Raw genomic sequence first — 25,299 nt, forward strand, 5'->3', positions numbered from 1 at the left:
TGACCAAGCCTGCAGCACAGCTGGGGTTTGTGAAGTGTAGTAGGCCTTACAAACCCTGCAAACAGCAGCTGATCAAGCCTGTGGCACAACATGCTTGAGGATCAAATTTCTAGGAGTTTCTCTCTACTATAACTTCAGTACTTTGCATTAATTCTGAATTTTTCATTGTTGTAGGTGCAAAACAAGACAAATAATGCACATTTCCCAGTGGACCCAAAGCAGCTGCAAACTAACAGGGTGCCGCCATTTTTTTAAATGCATTTATTTAATTAGTAACAATATCTGTATACATACTTTGTCTTTTTTTCTAAATATTGAAATAGGTGATCACTTGTTATTTTGGAAGTTATTTTTCACAATCATTTAATACGCAATACTGCATACATAGTTTTGCATAATGCCTGAATGCTGACAATCTTTTTATCATGTCTTAGTGCACTGATGATTATTTTTTCAGGAAAAAGCTGTATCATGCCTCTACTGATGTGCACTGCTACTTTAGAAATTATTGTTTAGATTCTGTTATTCACTGTACAACTCTATGCCTTCTTAGCTCAGGTTGTGACTGAAATGGTCCTTGAAACAGCTCACTGTCCAGTTAAAACTAAATAAATAAAACAAGTCTGTGCAGTGCATAATTTTCATGTCTATGACAGCAGACATTCAAATAGTCATGTCAAAAATTATTGGCAGATTCACACACGTAATGAGTTACATATGTGACGCAGACAATTTGTACATTTGATACAACCACAAAGCTGCACAGTGCAGTTCAGAAATGCTGTAATTAGAAATGCAATGCGGAAAGCTTCTGTAAAGGCTAATGCACATAGAAATGTGAATTCTAGTGATAAGACTCATAGTTGTGAAAATTCTTCTGAATTATTTTCAGATCTTGGTCACATTCTATGTAAGTATAACATAAAGATAAACTGAGAAATCTTACCAGTAATGTATGCATCCACAAACAAAAAAGTGAGAAAGAAATAAATACAACAATTGGAGAAGCTAGGCATGACTGCAAAACAAAGCTGGTCTTCTTCTCAGATAAAAAGTATTGTGACAGTAGTCAAACCAAAGAATATTAGAATATTCATAGATCTGCAATACCCAAACATAAGTTAAACCAGAGAGAAAATCGGAATAGGCACAGCAATACCCACTTTAAACTTTTTATCAAAAAAAACCTTTTTAAGTCCAATTAAAAACTACTGAATCTGTGTCTCTGTCTTGTCTCTGTGATGCTTGGAGATAAATATTTTTCAGTCCTTGATGTATCCTGAGATGCTACTAATTATTAAATTCAGATCAGTTCTAAGCTGTGTACAATAAATTCTCCACTGGGAGGATACAGATGCCTGAGAATGCCATTTGATATTTCTTCAGCACCTGGAGATGTTGAGCAGATCATTGAGAGTCTGTAAAATGCTGTAAACATCAGTGATGACACATTAGTTTGAAGTGAGATGAAAACGCAATATCAGGTTTAAGCTAAGACAGAGCAATCTATACTGGAAAAAGGAAATGCCAAATTTGATGAACTGGTATGAAATATATGAACCATGTCAGCCACCTCTGGTGGTGCAGAGAGAGAAAGCCTTGACTATGACTCCAGTGACCCAAGTTCAATTAGTGGAGCTAGTATGGAGGAGGAAAGGAGTGATGTTGCTTTATTAGTATGCCTCTCCTTGAGGCAGGGGCAGGAATACATGTCTAGGGTGGACACTCAAATGGGTGAATCTCCAGTCAACAATCGAACTCCATAAGGGAACCTTAGGGGTACTGCTAGGCATAAGTAGTGTGGTTAGGGCTGCAAATTGCAAATGTGCTGATGGCTGCCTCACTTGATGACCCCTCATATTCGGCTCATGCTCCAGTGTTTGGGGAATGAATAGTTCAGCTGACTAGCAGAAGTCATCATGCAGTTGGGTCAAATATCTCAAAAAAATAAAAAGCTGAAATTAATGAGACATGCCTAGTTCACACGGCTTTCTCTGACCAAAATCTAATGAAATGCTGCACATCCGTAAATCAAATGGGACTAGAGTCACCAGTTCCAGGGACCTCAGTCAAGACTGCGACATAAACAGGACCTGCTGGAGAGACAGATACACCTCTCAGAGGTTGCCACTCCTCTGGAACAAACTTCCAGTCCATATCAAGCAGAGCACCTTAATGACCCTGTTTAAGCGCAAACTGGATGACTGGATGGGAAACTGTAAATTTCTGCTGGGGATTGCCCTGGCTTCTCTCTTGGACGTGGGTAGTCCTTGCTAGAAAAACCTTGGGAATAGACGATATCTCTCATCTAGTACTATACAAATTATATTGAGACTTATGGACATGGTACAATAGTTACCCAAGTTCATCCCTGACTACTGGAAGTTTTGATGGCTTTAGGGAAACTGCTTCAGAAACATAATCAAAGCACTGAGAACAGGAACAAGAAACATTTCACAATGGTAAAGAAACCTGTGATAGAATCTTCTACTCCTTGCTATTAAGGTATGACAACCCCAGTTGTGTTGCAAGTGATGGCAGTCAGTCTGCTACTACAGCAGTGGTACTCTAGGAAGGTCAACAAATTACCTACAGTTCCACAGCACTGACAGATTTTCATTCAATAAGCATTCAGAAAAAGAGATTCTATGTGCTGTACATGGGTGAAAGAAGTTCTAATGTGTATGTTTAAGTAGATAAGTCTCTGTTGAGACAGGTCTTAAACAGTTAGTGTGTTTTTCTAAAGCCTCTACTTAAAACACCATTACATCTTCACAGAATGTCGTTGTCTTTGTAAAAATTTGACTTGACAACTGTATATAAACCTGACAGAGTGATGCATATTGCCGATGCTCTAAGCAGACCCCATCATAAAGGAAGAAACAGAAATTGCTGAACTGTGACTTTGAAGTGATGCCTATCATTCCCTACCTATCACTGTTGGAAGAAGGAGTGCAAGAATTTATGTAGTGTGCAGTCAGGCACTGAAACAAAGCTATAATATCAGGATGGAACAAAAATGTTTAGTTTCAAATGCAGCAGTGTTACACATTTTATAATGTAATCAGCTATGTAGATGATTCATTGTTTAAATCTAATAAGTGGCACTGCCTAAATCAGCTATGAGACCTAATACTTAAGAAAATACATGAAGCCATACTTCTCAACTGTCCAGATTTTTGGCTCATATTTTTTGATTTGCTCCACTTAAAATGTGTGGTTTTCTGGCAAATTGATGAAGATTCAATTCACTAAATAATGCCATACATTTGAGTTTCAGACTTCATTTCTTTCAGAAAATGCATACAACACAAATCCTGTTATTCCAGATGCTTCCCAAGTTTATGAGTAATATTTAAAATTTGTCCCTATTTTTGGGCCTTCATCCCCCATTAGCTTAGGCTTTGTCCAGATTTCTTGCGATAAGAGGTTGAGGGGTATGAAGCACTTATTGGAATTCTGTGGTGCAAAGACTGAGCATGTGATATGTTCTGGAGAGGTATGTCTCATCAAATTGAGGTGATAGTGGGAAACTACACAAAACGCTTAATGTAAGTCATGTGAAAGATGAAATAACTCTACATGAGCTTCCATAAAGTCCAGAGAAAATCTTATGATTGGCTTGCTTCACTTTAAAGACTGTTACTATCTGATTTGGGTAGACTATTTCTCAAAATATCCAACAGTAATTAAAAGGGAATATACTATGTTCAATTCAGCCATTATGCTACTTAAAGCAATTTTTTAAGCATAGTACTTCAAACACACTTATTTCTGACATTAATTCTCACTTTGTGAGTGAGGAATTTTACAAATTTGCATGAGGATGGGAATTCAAACACACCCAAATCAGTCCAAGACATAAATAGATTGAAGGTTAAGTGGAGAACATTATCCAGACATTTAGAAATACCACATGAAAGTGTGCTGCTAGTACAAAGTAAGACTGGCTCTGATTAAATACAGAAACATTCAGCTGTCTGCAGCCTGCTAGGTTATCACTTTCATTTTTGTCAATAGGCAGGAGACTATTTCTTTAATGTTCTCTAAGCCAAACTCTATACCAGCATTCTTACTTTCTAGCAAGCAGCTTTACAAAAGTTTTTATGACAGAACAGCCAATCTTCCCTTCAACAGAAAAAAATACAATGCAAAATACATTGCAGGAGTACCCAGAAAAGCAAAAAAAATTCTGAAATTAGACGGTACCTTTAGATTTTACATCACTGAAAGCAAAGAGGGTCAATTACTGAGAAATAACAGAAGCCATATGTATAAGATAGGACTAACTTCATTCCAGACTAATGAAACCAAGATATGAATAATTAATTCTAGGAGATGAAACAATCACTAGAAAAACAAATTTTGTGAGACTTACAGGGTTACTCTAAATGAGACATTGCACTTGACTGTGACTCTTTTAACCTTCCTGATTGTGAAACTTGACACCTGATGTGACTACTCAACTGCGTGAGACTATTACCACCAGATATGACTCTAAAATAACCATGTACGGATGAATCATTAAACTGCCTACAAAATGGCAGGATTACATAACACATTATCATAGTAAGGACTGATGCTGCATGTACATGGTGAAGGTTAAAATGTTTTATGCTGAAACTTGCAAATTGTATCCCACATAATACTTTCTACAATACTGGTAATCTTAACCTATACTGTTTAATCTTATAAAGTCCAGCTTAAGGAAAGGGATATGGATATGTCAATATATTGGTTCCATTTAGGTGCTTGAACTGTCTGTTGTTTGAGCACTTAAAAGACAGGCAAAAGTGACCGAATGTTTAAAGACTGCAAACTACCAGCCTTTTCATGTACAAGACAGAAGTATACTAGGGACTGGGAATTTCCCCTTTCTTCATTATACTGCAATCTTGGAATTGGTAGTAGGGGCGTGGGGCTTCTCCCTTGCACACATTTTTTTTTATGTTTTGCTCTATTAGTGTAATTTCCAATACATTTGTATGAGTACTTTGTACTCAATGTTTTTCATTCAAGGAGTTGTAGTGGGATTCCTTATTGCTATAATATACATATACATACATATATACATAAACAAACACGTATACGCAGACAGAAGTAACATTTTAAGAGGTAGCTACTCAGTTGCATGTTGGATGTAACTAAGTTATGAGTTGTGTATGAACCAAATATGCAACAAACTTTAGATGATTTAGGATTTTTTGCCTGGAAGTGTTTGCATAGTTGCTTTATACACCAAGCAGATTCCAAAGAATTATTCCTCAGGTAGATGGCAAATGGTGATGGTGTGATAAGGAAGAAAGAGGTAAATAGGAACATATGTTTTGAAAGTGTAATGAGTTGGCAAACTTTAAAAGTTCCATACAGAATACTCTGTCGGGAATACTACGTGAGCCAATGAGTGTAACTAAGGAAACTATTTTTTGTGCTGAGATACTGAATCTGAACTGCCCAGAAGTAGAAAGCCTTTGCTACATTTAATTCTGGTGGCTGCCAAAACAACAATTACTAGCAAATCAAAATCAAAATCTAAACCAACTATAACTGAAGCAGTGAATATTGTAACACAGATAATAGAACAAGAAGTGGGATCTTTAGTAAAGGGTAGAGTAAATTACCTAGAAAAAAAATGGAAATTGTGAGAACAATACATGCAGAAAGATGTTTTGGAGGAGGAATAAGGTTTAAGAAAAAGCAGAAATTTAATAATTTATGTAATGTTACTTAGCTTGTATGATGTATAAAAATATATATGAATTACAATGCTTGTAAATGTGATCTTGTTAATATGGTTTGATTACTTTTATATAAATGTAAATTTGCCTATGTTATATGTGATAATTCAATAAAAGTGTAGCAATGACAATGGTCACTGTTGTAACTGGTGCTTATTCTGAGGTGGAGATTACTGTATACACTTTTCATAGAGTTGGTTGTCTGCCATTAGATAAATTATTTATATGGGGAATGGATATCAATGTGTTATGGTTCTCTAAAATGAAAATACAATGAACAGAATTTTGGGAATGTGATGAAGAACTAGAATTAAAACTGAAAAAAAATGCAGCACAGGTAATCCTGCTTCTTCTAAACTGTCAGTACCATACAAAGTTGTGTCCATTTATAGGGAAGATATTGTAGTAGCTCAAAAAGGTTTCATTTCTGAGGTGGTAATACTTGAGCAGATGGCATTCCAAGTGTTGGTATCAAGATAATAAAAAGTCTTAAGAAAAAAGGATACAGATGATTTGTGTGACAGTTTATTTATTTTATTTTACATTTGTTAACTGGGAAAGTCCGACTAGATACAGGTCCATTTTCAGCGGAGGCCTGGGGAGAAAAGCTCCAAATGTACAAAAGCAAGTGTAAATACAGTGAAATTGTTACAGTGAGTTATCACAAAACAGAGATTTGGTTAACAATATGTACACACAGGTACATGTTTTTCTCACAAACACGCAGCAAAGGTTGGAAGCAAGTAGCTGAGAAAGAAATAGTTAAAGACTTCATCTGAAAAAGGAAAACACATATATTAAGGTGGTTATCACATATGGTGTAGTGTTAACTTTAAATCTTTCCAGTAGGTGGGTGATGCACAGAATTTTAAACAGAGTCAGAGTTTTATTCTTGTAATGAGGTTCTCATTTATGAATTATGTTTGAGTGGGGTTACTCAGGGTTTGTACAGGGACAACGCCACTGCATTTTTAGGTATTTCCTAAGGGATTTTTTGAAGTGGGATAAGGAGGGGGTCAGTGGTGAGTTCAGCAGGAAGCAGGTTCCAGTTTTTAACGGCAGAGTTGGAGAATAGTGATTCACCAGCTGAATTGTTGGTTTTAACAGTTTGCACTAGCAATGTTTTGGAAGAGCGAAGGGATTTTAGGTTACTGTAGGCGGTAATAATATTTTTTCAGTATGGGTGTACTGTCTGGTTGGTAGAGGATTTTTTGAACAACTATTAGTTGGTTATATTGCAGTTTATACGGTAGTTCAAGCCAGTCTAACAACTGAAGGTTAAGGCAGTGATGGGTTCTATAAGCTGATCCTGTGGCAAATATGGCAATGTTATTGTAGCACCTAGTAAATTTATTGAGGTTTGATTTGCTTAGGTTTACGAGGATGGGTGAGGCATAAAGAAGGGTCGATAGCAGATGTGTATGGGCAATAACAGTTCTAGCAGATGGGGTCAGGAATGGTTTAATCCTGTATAAAGAGCCTAATTTTTTATTAACAGTTTTAATAGTTTTGTCTATGTGAGCATCAAACTTGAGGTTGTTGTTGATGATCACTCCCAGTAGTTTAGTACTAGGTTCTGGGGAAATTATGGTACCATTGTTAGATATTATGGAGAGGGGAACTAGCGAGTGGGGGAGAAGAGTAATAGTTTGGTTTTATTTGGGTTTAATAGTAGTTGGCGACCGGTGAGCCAGTTCTCTATTTTGCTGAAGTGATTTGGGACAAGGATTGTAAATCTGTGGGGGAGGTGGCAGATCAGATTAGGGTTGCTTCATCTGGATACTGAATACAAGTTGGATCAGGGATGACTTTGTACAGGTCATTAATGAATATGGAGAATAGGAGGGGACTTAATATAGATCCCTGTGGGACTCCAAGGGTGACTGGTAAAAGGGATGATAGATTATTCTTCCATAGTACAGCTTGTTGTCTGTCACTTAGGTAAGAATGGAACCAGGTAATTGCTAGGTTATCTATGGAGAGTGATTTTAATGTGTTTAAGAGTAGCTGGTGAGTTACCATATCAAACGCCTTGGATAGGTCAAGGAAGAGGGCTCAGGAGAGCTTGTTGTCATTACGGTTTTGATTTATTGTATGGGAGAAGGAGAGAAGGGCTGAGGTTATACTATGGCAAGGTCTTACAGGAATGCTTTCACCAGTAACAGATACTGGAAATTCATGGCTACAGGGAGTTTAAGCACAAACTCGTACATGCCTGATATTACAGCATAACACAATAAAGTAGTTTATTTCACAGGTGGAACACTAGTATGCACTTAAGGAGGTCATGAGCCTCCAATACAAGAGGTTTAAGGTATTACACAGTGAAGATTCTAGCTTGGCAGTATCTTTCTTGCAATTTTCCTGAATGGTTTATCTGTGTGATATTTTACCTTTTGGTTTGGATGTTATTCGGGATATTTTGCAGGTACGCTAATGTTTATAGACATTGGGCATGATTTTAATATCTGAGTTTCAAAAGTATAGCCCAAAAATCCACTTATGCTGTACTGACAAGACCAAAAAAAGGCAGAAACATGTATGCCTATAGCTAGTGGGGTTTGACTTTAATGGGCTGAATGTATCCATAAAGACTTAAAAAATAAAAATTCATAGGCAATCAGAAGCCATGTAGCTACAACACCGATATGTCTTTAAAGGATAATTTGCATATATCCCATGAGACTCCACTATAGGCGGTTTAAGGAATTTCATAGTGAAAACTCTAGCTTGACTGGGTTTTTCTTGCAGTTTTTATTTCACAGGTGACAAATACCAGACAGGCAAGTATCTGCTGATTTCTTTCAAAGTAATGCTACAGTTAAAAAGCAGGCAAAAATATATCGTGGTCATTCTGCCTAATTCATGGCAAACCAATGGCTATCCACTGAAAAATCTATCTTGCCTTAAACAGTGTCAGTCACACATACACATAAAAAATGCAAACATGGGCTAAATAAGATAAACAATAGTGACAGCACTATTCTATGTATGGAATATGTAACACAAGAAAATATTTTTAATGAAATGATAGACATATGTATGTACAACGGATTCATTCAAAACATCAAAGACTCCTAATATTGAACATCCAAACACTGAAAATTTAAAATATTGAATCAGCTTATTGCTGGTTATTAATGCATTTTCTGAGTTGGCAAAAAAAAAAAAAAAAAAAAAAAGTTTTCTTCTCTCTGTTTTTCCCCCTGATATTTAATGGTTCGATATTTTCTGTTCTGATCCTTTAAACCTTTTGACATTTTTAACATATTCCAGATAAACATAGCTCTCAACATGTTCTGCTAGAAATCGGGGAAAGCATGTAAAATAATCAAAGTCAAAATAACAGACTCATTTTATATGTTGGTAAAATTCACTTAGAAAACTGCTGCAACAGTAGAACTCTTTTAATATGCATTTTCTGAAGAATAAAATGGCCTCTACCTGTAATTATTGGAAATGTTTACTCAATCCAATGCACCACTTTGTCAAACAGGGAGAGGTCAACATTTTAAGGAAGAAAAAGATACATTCTTAATAAATTAGAGACAGGTGATAATTCAGAGATGCATATAAAATGGGAAATGGACACTGACCTGGTTTTATTTGTAGAGACACTGGTAGGATTCTGAACACCAATTCGTATGACACCATCATCAGAAACCCTACCTCCAAACCAGACACAAAGCTCCCTATGTATCCGTTCTTCCAGTCGTGGTGAATACAGCAAAGGTTCATTACGGCACTTGCAGTACGTTGCATTTACAGAAAACTGATCTGTAAGTATAGCTAATTGTGGGTCTGAAGGTCCTACAATGTCTTGCCAGACAGAGCAGGCTTTAGGACCCCGCAAAGCCAATGCAAGCACTGGTCTGCAGTTACCATCATCTGTTCTGTATAATGCAGGCAGTGAATCTAAAAAACAAATAAATATCAAAGGGCATCTTGTTATGGGACAATACTGTCAGTAACTGTTAATAATGTAAAACCTAAATACTCTGTCACAAAAATTCCATGTACGTATAAACACAACAAAATTCCATGCACGTATAAACACAACAAAAGCAAGCATAAATGCACAACGTATACAACTACAACTATGCATGCTTTGACAAGAACATATATATTACATCATTGACTTTGGCAGCTGATAATGAACACAAAATTGTTCAATTTAGTTTGCTTGTTTATGCATAAGTTACAGGTGTTACTCAGCCACCCCTCTCTATCCTCATAAAGGTATGCTTGTCACAAACATTCTTGTATTCAGTTGTTTTGATCCTACTTCCTTTTCTCCAGCTGTCCACTACCAGTTCCAGGAAACATCAATTCCATTTCTCACCCAACTGCTGCCTCGCCACTCTACTCCCATATACTTGAGATGTATGGTTTCCATTGAGGTATTTATGTGCCTCCCTACTTATTTTTATCAAGACTATACATTAAACACATATGAAAAAACATAAAAGTTTGACAAAAACAAACTGGAAGGATCACATTACAAAAACAATCTATCTTGTTTTCATAAATCATAACAACAAAAGCAGTAATACACAAAAAATAAATCTGATTCAGAGTTTTATATACTTCCCACAAAACATTACTGATACTATTTTATAAATGGCACAGCAATACTCGACAACTTAAAACAAAAGCAAGCTCTTAGCTATTATGTGCGATATAATGTAAATACAAATCTTAAATGCATGCATTTCAAAGTACTGCAGACTTGGGGAAGAGGAAAGACTGAGACTCAAGCCATTTACAATGTATTTGCATGGCTCTCCAACAAAAAAAAAGTACAGCTGTGTGAGGATCTCACCTCAACAGTATAACTTCGAACTACACAGATGCCTATCCCCTTCTGCATTCCTTCCTGTTACCCTATACTTACTCAAGGGCACAGTGAATGACCTTAACAGTATTGCTTTGAACTACACAAATGCCTATCACTGTATTCACTTCTGCTATCCTGTACTTACTCAAGTGTACAGTGAATGAGGTTTAAATTTCTTGAGTTCTGCTCCTCTAAGCTATACCCCCTTACTGCGGTTCTCAAAAGAAACTCACTGCCAGTATGGCTTCTACTTGGGATCTAGTAATGATTCCATTTGTATGGGCTCTTTAGTCTGAGGCTGTGCAACCAGGGAGTTAGTATATACAAGAAAACAAAAAAGGTGTGGGTGAAGCAGAACTCCTCATGTCAGTGTTCAGTGATTTTTTATTGTCTTAACTGAGCTGAAGCTTTAACTGGGGTGTTTTGTTTTGTTGAAGATTCAAAGAATTTAAACTCAATGAACTGAAGGAGAAGCTTCATTACATATGGATAGCGCCTCTCAATCACAACTTATTCAGCAAGCTACCAAAGCAGCCAGGCTTCTTACTGTACAATTACCCTACCCAAAGCATCCTGATACTAAGTCATCTTCTAATTCAGTTTGATTTTACTGTGAAGAACAAGGGAATTAACTATTACTAAAAGTACACAAATAAATGGTAGAAGCTATGACAAAACTAATCAAATACAGAACTGTGAGATCACAACAATTAAATGTAAACATGGTATCATACATTCTTAACAATAAATATAAATAATAAGCTCCATGGCACACAAGGATAGAGTCATGAGTGTGACCAAGCTAGCCTGGGATACACTAGCAATCCTGCTGCTGGAGTAGACAACAGTAGAGGGTGGGACTGACTGACAGCAGTTTGTTCATTCTGGGGGCATATGAACAACAGTATCAAACAAGAACACAGACAGAAAAAGTCAAATGAAATAATCATGCATAAAATAATCATTAGTACAAACCAGGCATATGAAATTAATACTCATCCGAAGAAAATACTAGAGCAAGTAACTTTCTCCATAATCCTTATCCAGTCTAAAATTTTTCTTCAACTCCGCAGCAATGCTATTTCCAAACATAGCAACACCTTCCCAATTTCGATAAAGGACTACACACAACATATCAAAGAATAGCATATAGAGGTAAACATTTTACTAGATATTTTGCCATACTTTCTCTGATCTACCAGTACCCTCCTTACTGGCCATCTCATAAGTTCATTCTCTCAAAAATGTACTGAAAATAAGGTATTTTTCTTCTTCACTTTCAGGTGAAAGCTTTCTTAGAGGCTAGCATAAATAAATATAAATCACTCCTTTCGTTTTGTGTCAGCTTGTTACTGCCAACCCATTCAACAAGAAAATCATATTTAATTCAATAGGCTGTATACAGATATTAAAATACCTTCAGTTTGCCCCTCATACTCTTGACAGATACACAAAATGCCCAAGCATGTGCTCTCAAGTGCCTCTGATGACTGCTATACGTCCAACAAATATCTACTACCGAGGGAACACATGCTGAAGTTGAGAAGGCAAATAAAAGTATCTGTGTCAATACTTCCAAATGAATATTTTAAATTCCCTATATTTATTTGATTTTGCACGTCTAGTTAAAGTCAGCCAATTACATCTGAGGATTCCTCTATGCAGCAAATTTGCTAAATAATTTAATAAAGGTGTTTAAAAAACTTAGAAATTATAACTTAAGATGCAGACATGCAAAGAATAGATAATGTGACCCAGACGCACAAAATCTTAGCTATCTAGTAAAATTGTGTGCAATAGGAATGTGATGGTAAGTGTCTTTGAGGTCTAAAGTGTTACCATAACACAATGGTCTGGTAGAAGTGCCAACACAGTTTGAAGGTTTAACACATTGAATTATGTAGCTTTTACAGATTGAGAATGGAGAGATAAAAATCTAAGTGTTCCTTTCTTTGGGACCTGAAACATTCTAGAATAAAAGCTCTTTCCTATGTTTTCTGCAGGAACTTGTTCTAAGACTCCTGAATGTAACATGTTGCAGCACCTGGGGAAACATTTTTGTTTGATTGGGAGAGTAAGGCAGGAACCCCCTGAAAGGAGGGGGAGATTTTATCCATTGCCAGATGTAACCTTTCTGTATGACGTTCAAAATCCATTTGTCTGAAATTATCTGACACCAAGCTGTGGCACAGTGGGAGAAACAGGGAGGGGCAGGAAGGAAGGTGGCCAAGTCCCTGGCACAGTCTTTCAGAAGCTGGTGTTTGACCTTTTTTTGGGAATACAGCTGTTTATTCTGCATTTGGGATTGGTTCCCTCCTGACATTTCTTCTTGGAAGCTTGTCTACTATTAGACTGTGATCCTCCCTTATTTTTTACTTTGAAATGGGTAGGGGGGAGTTTGAAAGGAAGAACATGATGAGCTGAGAAATCCTGCATACTATCTGCATTAATTTACCTTTCGCATTCCATTATTTTTGGATCTGTGTAGCAGCAGACCCATATAAAACTTTTGCATCTAGAGGGGCACTCGAAATTTCTGACAAACACATCTGAAATGTTTTGGTAAAGTACCCAAAACAAATCTCCCTAAAATAGTAGATGAAGTCAAAGCTCTGGGAACAGTTTCAGCATAATCATACATACATGTTTTATGGCATTTTTGGAAACTTAAGACACAATAAACACAATCTCATTACCTTCAGGGGTCAGAGAAGCAAAAAACTCTCCCAAGTTATTGGCATATTTTAAAATAGATTTCCACATATAGCCCTGCCCCTGTCAATTAAGGACTCTGAAGGCTAGACGGGAAGAAGAAAAAAAGTCTCTTGCCCTATCTGAACTACTACTTACCCTAATTCTCTCCAGGAACTGGGTTAGAGGTGGAAATGAGTTTATTTGCTGCAGACGTAATTGCAGCTGTATCTTCTCTAAGATGAAAATAAAGACATTTGTTAGCTCGAGAAACTCTGTACAACTTATATGCTTTCTTAGAAAACAATGGGAGAGAATTTGGACCATTACAGGCAGCTTTAAAAGCATCATACAACACTGTCAGAATAAGAGGAATGAGTGCAGTGTTGGGAGCTTCTTGTTCATTTAAATCATGATGTTTGCCCAGTTCAGAGGGAACATCCGCCCAGTCCCAAAAAATGCATTCCTTAGTCTGGAAATGGTCTTCACAAAAGAGAAACCTCCATGTGTACTACTTCATGCTCACCATCCCCAGAATCAGTGTCCTGGGCTGTAGAACCTTCACGTAATAACACCTTGTCTCTGTTAACATCTGAATCATCTCAGTAAACTACCTTTCTCTCAGAAGACAGGGTACAAGTTTTAGGAATAGGCATAGGACACCTAGAACTGACTGACTGCAATAAATAATAGTTATGTACTTACCATAACTCTGCATCTGTGTTGTCTGTTTTCATCCTTCCTCAGCTGATGGGTCTCAAATCCAACCCTTGGATCTGTCCTTGGTCACTCAACAGACTTTAGGCTCTGTATCTTGAGCTCCTCCTCTTACCCATAATCCACTGACTACTGTGAGTTACCTTAGATCTAGTTCGCCCTCCAATTATCGAACATCATTTCAAAAAAGGTAAAAGGCAGCCCATAATATCTCTGAGTAAGTAGTACAACAGGTATAAATATGGGAAACATGGAGAACAGAAAAGGAGACTCTGGAACTCATACAGCAAAGTTTATTCAAGAATATCCCACAGGTCATACCAGGATCCAGGCAAATGGGGAAGGGGGAAGGGTGAGTGGGAAGTTGAGGAAGGACAAAAACCAACAACACAGATGCAGAGTTATGGTAAGTACATAACTACCGTATTTCCCTGAAAATAAGACTGGATCTTAAACTTTTCCCCCCGCTTAAATATGCATCAGGGCTTATTATCAGGGAATGCCTTATTTAACCCCCCTGTACAACAATCTACATTTATTCATGTGCACAAATCGACATTTACTCATGTACACAAATCTACATTTATTCATGTACACAAAATGACATTTATTTGGTACTTTTCCATTACTGGGCAACAGTTCTAGGTAACGCGTTAACAGTTGTGTGAGAATTCTACATAAACAGTGCAACAAACATTTCAACTTCAGAATATCTACATCTTGGCTTTCACAGTGCAATATTTCATGCTTAACAGAAAGTGCAGAAAAATCTCAATACATGTGTATTGGAGGAGGGGAATAAAACCGGTGAATAACTGCCACTTTTTGAGTGATGATGCTTTCTTTATTCCTTACCCAAACCGTAAGAGAAGAATGATGGAAAGTCATAAAAATGAAGTCTGGGAATTAATGGCCTTACTTTGTAATTACTCCTTGATAATGAAACATTACCTTAATACAATAAAGTCAAAAAACTGACAAGAGCTTGCTGGCAGCTGAAAGCAGAAGCAATCCAATCTGTTGCCACGATAACGGAAAAGTTATTCAAATACAGTCATGTCATCTGCTTCTGGAACATTATAATAAGTCTCCAACCCCTGAATTCCAGCCTGAATTTCTTGCGACTCCACTTCCTGAAGAACCATTGGCTCCAATCTGTCATGCCCAGCAACAGAGCTCTCCTTAAATGAGCACTGTTTGTCCATGTAGCCTGCTCGTAGTGCATTGGCAACACAGCTGTCAGTGCTTTTATCCCATGAGTTCTTCACCCAAGTCACGACCTCTTGCAGGCTAGGCTTTACAAAGTTTCCACGATGATTTGTCTCCATTCTATTTTCAATGTAGTCATTGAGTTCCATGCGCAAATGGTCCTTGAATGGCTTGCTTATTGCAATAGCAAGAGTCTGGAGACAGGCGGTCATTCCTGCGGTAATCATTATTTGATCTATTCTTCTCTGTGCAAGGAAGTTCTTCATGTCTTTAGTGCGGTGAGTGCTGGCTGAATCCCAGACTAATAGACCTATTTTTCCACCTTGCAAAACAAGTGGCAGCATTACATTTACACACTTCCTTATAACTGCTTGTGTGCACCAGGCTTTTTTGGTTTCAGGAATGTAAATGCTTGAAACACGTTCAATCTTACCTTTCTTGCTCTTACTAATAATTAGAGGTGGTGTTTTCTTTCCCTCTAGATGAACTGCTAAAATACAGGTAACATGTACACTTTCGTAACCAGTGGAGAGAATGTAGAATGACGAGGCACCCCTCTGATCAATTGTTGTTTGAGATCCTTGGCCCATAAACACTGCAGTTTCATAAATAGCAATCATGTTGGAGAGCTGGTATTTAGAAATGTTGATGCCCTCAACAAAGGACTTGAATGCAAGTGCACGTTTAATAACTTCAGTATCTTCCACCTTGAACAGTGTTGTCGATCTTCTTAGAGACAGTTCATATCACTGAAGGAAGCCATCCAGCCAATGCTGTGATGCTTTGAATTCTTCTGGGGATATTCCTAACTGTGGTGCCGTTGCAAGGGCAAATGCTTGAATATCAGCCCTGCGCAAAACGAAAGTCTTTGCTTTCCTGTTAGCAATCCATTCACAGATGATGTCTTCCAGCTCAGGAAATAATGGTTGCCAACCTGATCCACACTTGCACTTCATAGCATTTCCCTCGTCCATCTGTTGACTGAGGTTATCGCACTCTGCTAGCCATTTTTGGACCATTCAGAGATCCAACTTCTCTTTGCAGAAAGCCATCAGATTCTTTCCCCAGGAGTACTCCACGATTCCATTCTTGTACTCGACGGAATAGCTCTTTCTTTTTGCACTCATCTTGTCTGGGGGTTTAATTGAAGACTTACGAGACATGAGTGGCAACAAAAATGGTGACAGTTAAGAAGACACAACCACATCTGTTCATTATCAAGTCCGTATGTTTTACGTGCCTTGTCTGTACTTTGACCAATCAAAGTACACTTGCCAGTGGTGTTTTCTCCTGTCTACCTGATGAATCTGGGCATCTTGGGACAATGCAGCAATTGCCTCATGTACACAGACAACCCTCTCCTCCTACCACCCAACACTACGACCTGTGAGAGATGCACTTATATAGCCAAACTGGAAGCAAAGCTCTCTTTACTAAAGACAGGCCTAGACAGTCAAGAGGAGAAGGTAAACACTTGCACCGCACCACACTCATCACATAGTCCCTCAAAACCTACACCACCAAAACACACACACACAACCACAAAACACACACCTACATTTGCGGAGGCTCTCTGTACTAATCTGCCCAAACAACAGAGACCTCCAAAGCAGAAATGCAAGCAACCTCCACCCCCCAACACAACCCAAATGACACATAGTCCACATACTCAGTGTGCCACTCAACTACAGCCCATAAGGCATAACATACCCAACACTCTAGTCATAGGTGACTCTATAATCAGGCACACTGATGTTCCACTCACCAGGCTAAACAAGGAAAAAGTTACTGTCATCTGCCTGTCAGGTGCCAGGATCCGCCACATAACACACGCACTCAGGTCACGCCACAACAAGTACAAATATGACTCTGTCATTGTCCATGTTGGTGTGAATGACCTGAGACGTACCTCCCTGGACTACATAAAAAGAGACATGGAGGAGCTCTCTGATCTTGTAGCCCAGGCCGGTATGACCCTAGCCCTGAGTAGCATCCTGCCATCACCCAGAATGACACCACAGTACAAGGACAAAATGATTGACTTTAACAATTGGCTAAGCTTCTGGTGTCACTCTAAGGGAATCCAGTATCTGTCTGCCTGGGATGACATGACGAAAAGACCACGCTGCTTTGCCAGAGATGGCCTGCACCTTGTCGCCCTTGGGATTCCGGATACTGGCAAAGGCTCTTGCCACCCCTATAGTGCCTTTTTTAGGCAATGTTCAAATGACAAATTCACCACCGTAACAGGTCCAAGCAAGCAAAATCTGAGGGTAATGCTACTCAATGCTAGAAGTCTAAACCTCAAAATGCACTCACTTGAGGCACTCCTTAAAATGGAGAACATTGACATCTGTGCAGTGACACAGACCTGGTTCACAGCTCCAGAGAGCACCCCTGCATTACCAGGCTATAATTCATACCACACCTTTTGGCCACCAAACCCGGACCGAAACACTAAAGGTGGAGGTGTGTCCATATTCATTAAGGATATCCACACCTCCAAGCTAGTTGCTCAGCATAATGCATCCGAGATTATCCAAGTTCAACTAACTCTGGGCAAAACCGCAATCCAGATTGTAGCTTGCTACAGACCCCCCACCATGCCCCAGGATTCCCACTCCTCTTTTCTTGATACACTGGAAAATATTAAGGTACACCCCAACATTCTAATAATGGGTGATTTCAACTACCCTACCATTAACTGGGAAAACTACTCATGTACCAACTCTTTTGCTCAACGTTTTCTGGAAATCATAAATTCCAACGCTTTGGATCAACTTATCCACACCCCCACCAGAGGCAGCAATATCCTAGACTTGGTCATCACCAACATGGGTGACTGGTGTTCCACACCAGAGGTCAGCTCCTCGTTGGTCAGATCCGACCACAAGCTAATCATCCTAGACATCCACATCCCGCTCCCACCCCCCATTAGGAAAACAACCGTAAAAAATTTCTCCAAAGCCAACTTCACGCTTCTTAAGACAGAAGTGGCAAACTTCATGACACCCATGCAGATGGACAATAGAGGCACGACTGCTGAATATTACACAAATGCACTTTATAAGCACTTACATGAGTGCATGGATCGTGCTATCCCTAACAGAACCAATATGCTATCCTCCAAAAAAAGGAAGCCAATCTGGTGGTCTTCTGCCATAAACAAACTCTACAACAGAAGAAAGAAACTGTTGCAAAACATAGTAAAATCCCATGATTGGTGGAACTCCCTGGTCAGCCTCAGTAAGAAGCTGAGATCCCTCATAAAATCCTCCAAAGCTAGTTATGAAAACAAAATTGCCACTGATTCTAAAGACAGCAGATCTGCTCTGAGTTACAGCACAATGACACTAAATATACAGAACCAACTGATATTGCCAACATCCTGGCAGATAGGTTCAGTGCTAACTTTACCCCCCTCTCACCCGCTAAAGGACCCATCTTTATACCGGAAGAATGCAAAGTTCCTGTAATCACGGCTGCACAGGTAAAAACTTCACTCTCCAAAGCCAAGAACACAGCATCCATGGGACCTGACAACATCCCACGCTGCCTTCTATATGAATTACAGAATGAACTGGCACCCCACCTAAGTACCATGTTCAATCATAGCCTCACCTCAGGCTTTGTGCCCATTGAATGGCGCACCGCGACAGTTATCCCACTCCACAAAGGAGGGGCCACAACAGACCCCAGGAACTACCGCCCCATTAGCCTGACGAGCCTCATCTGCAAGGCCATGGAACGTATCATCATGGAACTCATATAAAAAGACATTGGAGATCTCCAAACCCTGGACCCGACACAGTTTGGGTTTGTAAAAGGCAGATCATGTCTCCTAAACCTGATAGACTTCTTTGAAGTAGTCACCAAAGCCATAGATGAGGGTAAGGTGGTTCACACAGCCTATCTAGATCTCGCCAAGGCGTTCGACACCATCCCCCCACTCTGGAATTATAGATAAACTCACTAAACTAGGTATAAATCCCTATGTCACAAGATGGGTTGCCAACTGGCTTACTGAAAGAACTCACACTGTGAAAGTAGCAGACTCCAAATCAGACTTCAGACCAGTGACAAGTGGAGTACCACAGGATTCAGTCCTGGGTCCTCTCCTGTTTGGTATCTACTTCTCTGAAGTACAGGCTAACACAGAAGGTCTTTGGCTAACTAAATTCGCAGATGACTGCAAACTAGGAGCCATAATTGAAACTCCTAACGATGTGGACATCCTACAAAAGGGCCTCACTGAGACAGATGTCTGGTGTCAAAGACATGGTCTCAAGCTCAATGCCAAAAAGTGCATTGTCATCCCCTTTGGTAAAAATTCTGTACCCATGAACTACCACATAGGCAGTAGTCTACTTAACACCAAAAGTGTGAATAGAGACCTTGGGACACAGGTGGACAGTAGTCTCTCCTTTGATAATCACATCGCCAAAGTGGTCAGGAAATCCTTCTACATGGCACACCTCATCACAAAAGGTTTCTCATCCAGAAAAAAAGAGGTCATTGTTCCCCTCTACTCAGCACTCATTAGACCCATTATAGAGTACAACGCCCCTTTTGGTATGTACCTCATAAGACATCTACAACAACTGGAAAGGCCGCAAAAATTCCTCACAAAGAGGATTACTGGTCTCAAACAGATGCCTTACGCAGACCGTCTCAAAAAACTCCAGCTTTACTCCGTCGCATATCGCCTACTCAGAGGCAATCTCTGCCTAATATACAAAGCTATGTCAAACCCAGAGCTGTTGGACATGCTCCACTTAAAGAAATCCCAATCACTCCGAGCTAAACGCTCTAGGGACCTAAACCTTGTCACCACAATAAACAAAACATGCTGGAGGGATAGATTCCTGTCCCAGAGACTTCCCATACTCAGAGCTCCTCATTAGCACTCTTCAAGAAAAATCTTGATGATTGGATGGGTAATAGGAAATTCACCCCGGGGATCACTTATGTGGTTCTACTTGACAGGGGCACAGGAAAATAATTTTCTTGGGTGGCGAAAGCCAGGGTACATTTTTGGCTAGGCTTGTATAGGCCCTAGGGCCAATAGCCTAGTACCTACCTATGAACCTATGGGCCAAGGATCTCAAACGTTAAGTGTGAGTGAGGATTAGGGTTACAGTAAGAATCGTGCAGGACTTCCAGGGAAAAGAATCTTACGACTTTCTGCAAAGAGAAGAAGTTGGGTGTCTGAATGGTCCGAAAATGGTGAGCAGAGTACGATAACCTCAGTCAACAGGTGTCAATAATATTATTATTTTAATAATTCAACACGTCCTTTGTATGTTGTTGATGATCTTAACTGGGGCTTATTTTTGGGGTAGGGCTTATATCATGGCCACCCTGGAAAACCATGCTAGGCCTTTTTCTCTGGTTAGGTCTTATGTACGGAGAAATATGGTATAATACCAGATAATGTCTTTTTTGTCCATTCCTCAACTGATGAGACAGAGTTCCCAGCTAGAATTACCTTGGGTGGAAGGATATTCCAGAGTACTGTGGAGCCAAAAGCTGCTCTGTTCCTGTACAATATATACAACTTGCAATGAGATATAAATGTATGCACACTGGACCACACAGCAGCTGCACAGATTTTATCTATAGATGCTTCAGACCAGAAAGTGGATGAAGCAGCTATAGACCTGGTGGAATGTGCTTTAGGACACTCTGGTAATGACAGACCTTCATTTTTGTAAATGAAGGTGATGCAATCAGTTAGCCATCTGGCGAGTCACTTTTGATACTGTTGTGCAAAAATTCATCTTCAGAGAAGGATACAAAACACCTGCTCTGACTTCCTGAAATCTTTGGTTCTGTAAATGTAAAATCTTAGCTGTCTATGAACATCTAGTAAATGAAGAATATATTCTCCCTTGTTAGAAAATTTTGGAAAGAAAACTTAAGTTGATTGACTGATTGAGAATAGCTTCTGACACCACCTTAGGCAGAAAGGAAATGTTAGTTCAAAGTAAAACTATGTCTCTGTGAAAAATCAGGTAAGGTGGTTGAGAAGAAAATGCTTGAAATTCTGATACCAATCTAGCTGAGGTAATGGCCACTAGAAAAAGTGTTTTTCAGGACACTTTTTTAACTTGGTCTTTGCTGGTGGTTCTAAAGGAGGCCGAGTAAGGGCCTGAAGAACCAGCATAAGGTCTCACGGAGGTACAGGGTCTTTTATCAGAGGACAGAGCACTAACGACCCCTTAAGGAAGGCTTAACATAACTTCAGAGAAGCCAATGAAGAGCTATCTAATCAAGTGTGATAATTTGAGAGGGCTGCCAATTATACCTTAACTGTCAAATAACTTTTAGTTATGTACTTACCATAACTTTAGATGTATGGGATCCATCTCGCCTACATTCTCTACAGATGGGTTCGGAGCCGATCCTCGGCTCAGACTCGGCCACTATACAATAGAACGCAGTCTCTTATTGGCTGAGTTACCTTGTATCCCAGGATGCACCACTACTGCTTCCCCAAATCTTGTTTGTCCGCACACATGCACACACACATAGACTGTTGTTATAACACTGCCAGGTGTTTCAAGAGAGGAAGAAGTTTAATTCGGATCGTCCGGTCTCTTCTGGCCTACAAGGCAGGGGGAAGGAGGGTGGGTTATTAGGAATGTAGGCGAGATGGATCCCATACATCTAAAGTTATGGTAAGTACATAACTAAAAGATGTAATGTGATCCTATCTCGCCTACATTCTCTACAGATGGGACAGCGTCCCTAGCACCTAATTCCTGGGTGGCTCACTGGAAAACGCTCCTGAGAACCATGGAACCGAAGGAAGCTCGACCCCTAGATGCCACATCCAATTTGTAGTGAGAAATAAAGGTGTGTAGAGAAGACCACGTGGCAGCCGCACAAATGTCACTAATAGAGAGCTTGGAATGAAAGGCTGCTGAAGTGGCCATAGCCCTGGTAGAATGAGCTTTCACTGGAACTGTAAGCTTCTTATTTGAAATGAGATAAATATGACTGATACAGTCTCTGATAAACTTGGCAATAGTGACTTTTGTGGCAGCTTTGCCCAATTTACTATCCGAAAAGGACACAAACAGTTGATCTGATTTTCGTGCTTGGTGTGTCCTGTCCAAATAGAAACGCAATTGTCTATGCACGTCTAAGCTGTGAAAGGTATACTCAGCTCTGTTTGAATACTTAGGGAAAAAGACCGGTAATTCTAGTGATTGTTGCAAACAAAAGTTAGAACAAACCTTTGGTATAAAGGATGGGTTTGGTCTAAGAGATACTCTATCCTTGTGAAATACCAGGTATGGTGGTTTGACACATAGGGCTTGAAGTTCTGAAACTCACCTGGCTGATGTAATGGCAACTAGAAGAGCAGTCTTCCAAGAAAGAAATTTTAAATCACAGGTTGCTGCCAGCTCAAAGGGAGATGAGGTCAATGCACCTAACACCACGTTAAGGTCCCACGGTGGTGCAGGATGAGATATAGGGGGCCGTAGAAGCCAAGCTCCTTTAATGAAAGCTTTGCACAACTTGTTGTTCATTAAGGGTGGTTCTACGCTCTCGTGAAAATTGGAAATAGCAGCCAATTGAACTTTGATGGTAGACACCGAACAACCTTGGTTGAACAGGGAAGCTAAAAACTTCAGAACTTCTGACACCGAGGCTGTCATAGGGTCTAATCCTCGGAGTTGGGCCCAAATAGCAAATCTCTTCCATTTATTGCTATACATCTTTTTAGTAGAAGTCTTGTGGGCCGAGGACAAAATATGCATGACTTCAGGGTCGAAAGAATGGCTCCTGACTATGGTCGGAAGAGGAGTAGCCAAGCTGCTAACTTCAATGAATGGAGGGACTGATGGAGCTGTCCTGACTGATGAGTCAAGAGGTCCGGAACTTGGTCCAGGAACCAGGGACCCTCCAATGCATATTTGTGAAGAAAGGGGAACCAGACTTGATGAGGCCAGTATGGGGCGATTAGGATCATTTTGCTTTCCAAGCGAATCGCCTTCTGAATCACCTTGGGGAGAAGGGGAACTGGTGGAAAAGCGTATAGCAGGCCGGGGGGGCCAAGCTTGGACTAGAGCATCCTTGGGGATCTCCCCCGGAACTGGGGTGAGAGAGAAGAACTGCTGGCATTTTGCGTTGAGGGGAGTTGCAAAAAGATCGCAACATGGAGCTCCCCATCTCGTGAAAACTTTTAGTTATGTACTCACCATAACTTCAGATGTTTGGGATCCATCTTGCCTACATTCTGACTGATGGGTTCGGAGCCGATCCCTCGGCTCCGACTCGGCACGCTTATGCCAAAGAGCGAAGTCTCTAATTGGCTGAGCTTACTATATCCCAGGATGCACCACTACCAGTCCCCCAGATCTAGTTTGTCCGCATACACGCACACATGCAAGCATTGCTTATATAACATCGTCAGAAGAAACAAGATAAACAGTAGAACTCAAAACTGTTCAATCTCTTCTGATCTCCAAGGCCGGGGGAAGGAGGGTGGGTATTAGGAATGTAGGCGAGATGGATCCCAAACATCTGAAGTTATGGTGAGTACATAACTAAAAGATGTTATGTGATCCTATCTCGCCTACATTCTGACTGATGGGACAGCGTCCCTAGCACCTGAATCCTGGGTGGCTCACTGGAAAACACTCCTGAGTACCGTGGAACCAAATGATGCTCGCCCTTTAGATGCCACATCCAATTTATAGTGGGAAATGAAAGTGTGCGGATTGGACCAAGTAGCCACAGCACAAATCTCAGAAATAGCGAGCTTGGAATGAAAAGCTATAGAGGTAGCCATAGCTCTGGTAGAATGAGCTTTGATAGATGTTGTAAGTTGCTTATTTGAAGAGGAATAAGCCTGAGTTATACAATCTCTAATCCATTTGGAGATAGTAGCTTTTGTGATGGTTTTACCCAATTTATTGTCTGAGAAGGACACAAACAACTGGTCTGATTTACGAAATTGCTGAGTCCTGTCTAGATAGAAGCGCAATTGCCTGTGAACATCCAATTTATGGAGAGTGTATTCTGCTTCATTGGAGAATTTTGGAAAGAAAACTGGTAGCTCTAGAGATTGTTGGAGACAGAGATTAGAACAGACCTTTGGGACAAAAGATGGGTTAGGCCTAAGTGATACTCTATCCTTGTGAAAAATCAAGTACGGTGGTTTGATAGATAGGGCTTGAAGCTCTGAAACTCTTCTTGCAGATGTAATTGCAACTAAGAAGGCAGTTTTCCAAGACAGATATTTTAACTCACATGTAGCAGCCGGTGCGAAAGGGGAAGATGTTAATGCACAAAGCACCAAATCAAGATCCCACGGAGGCGCAGGATGAAAAACTGGGGGTCTTAACAGCCCCGCCCCTTTAATGAAAGTTTTGCATAATCTGCTGCTCATCAACGGTGGATCCATGGATTCGTGAAATTTAGAGATAGCTGCCAGTTGGACTTTAATAGTAGAGACTGACGATCCTTGATTAAACAAGGATGTCAAAAATTTCAAAACCTCTGGGATCGGGGTAGTGATAGGGTCTAAGCCCCTGAGTTGAGCCCAGATAGCAAACCTCTTCCACTTACTGAGGTACAATTTCTTAGTGGTGGGTTTGTGGGCCGAAGATAAAATGTGAATAACTTCCGGGTCTAAGGTGTGATTTCTGACTAAAGTCGGAAGTGGAGGAGCCAAGCTGTCAACTTCAAAGTGTGAAGGGACTGGTGTTGTCGTTCCGACTGATGAATTAGCAGATCCGGAGTTAGATCTAAAACCCAAGGATCGTCCACCGCATGTTTCTTCAGGTAGGGAAACCATACCTGACGAGGCCAGTGCGGAGCAATTAGTATCATTGTGGACCCCAATTGAGAAGCTTTCTGAATGACTTTGGGGAGAAGTGGAATCGGAGGAAAGGCATAAAGTAGCCCTGTTGGCCAAGGTTGTGCTAGAGCATCCATAGCTGCTTCCCCCTGATGTGGAGTCAAGGAGAAGAACCTTTTGCACTTTGTGTTCTGCGGTGTAGCAAACAGGTCGCAGCACGGCGTCCCCCATCTTCTGAAAAACTGAGCTGCTACTGTTTCGTTCAGGGACCACTCATGAGGAGAGAGAATTGT

The 25,299-nt window shown here is 40.0% G+C and overlaps 1 protein-coding gene across 1 annotated transcript in view; it reads right to left on the minus strand.

The window, feature by feature from the left end:
- LOC122816492 (dynein axonemal assembly factor 8-like) overlaps nt 1-25,299 on the minus strand; it is a 3,534,829-nt gene that overhangs the window by 1,523,142 nt on the left and 1,986,388 nt on the right. Inside the window, exon 15 of the mRNA XM_044089323.1 lies at nt 9,335-9,653. Coding sequence (XP_043945258.1) covers nt 9,335-9,653 — 319 coding nt within the window. The remainder of the gene's footprint in view (nt 1-9,334; nt 9,654-25,299) is intronic.

This window comes from Protopterus annectens, chromosome 12.part0 (assembly GCF_019279795.1).
Source record: "Protopterus annectens isolate FY-2018-M chromosome 12.part0, PAN1.0, whole genome shotgun sequence".
Lineage (NCBI taxonomy): Eukaryota > Metazoa > Chordata > Ceratodontiformes > Protopteridae > Protopterus > Protopterus annectens.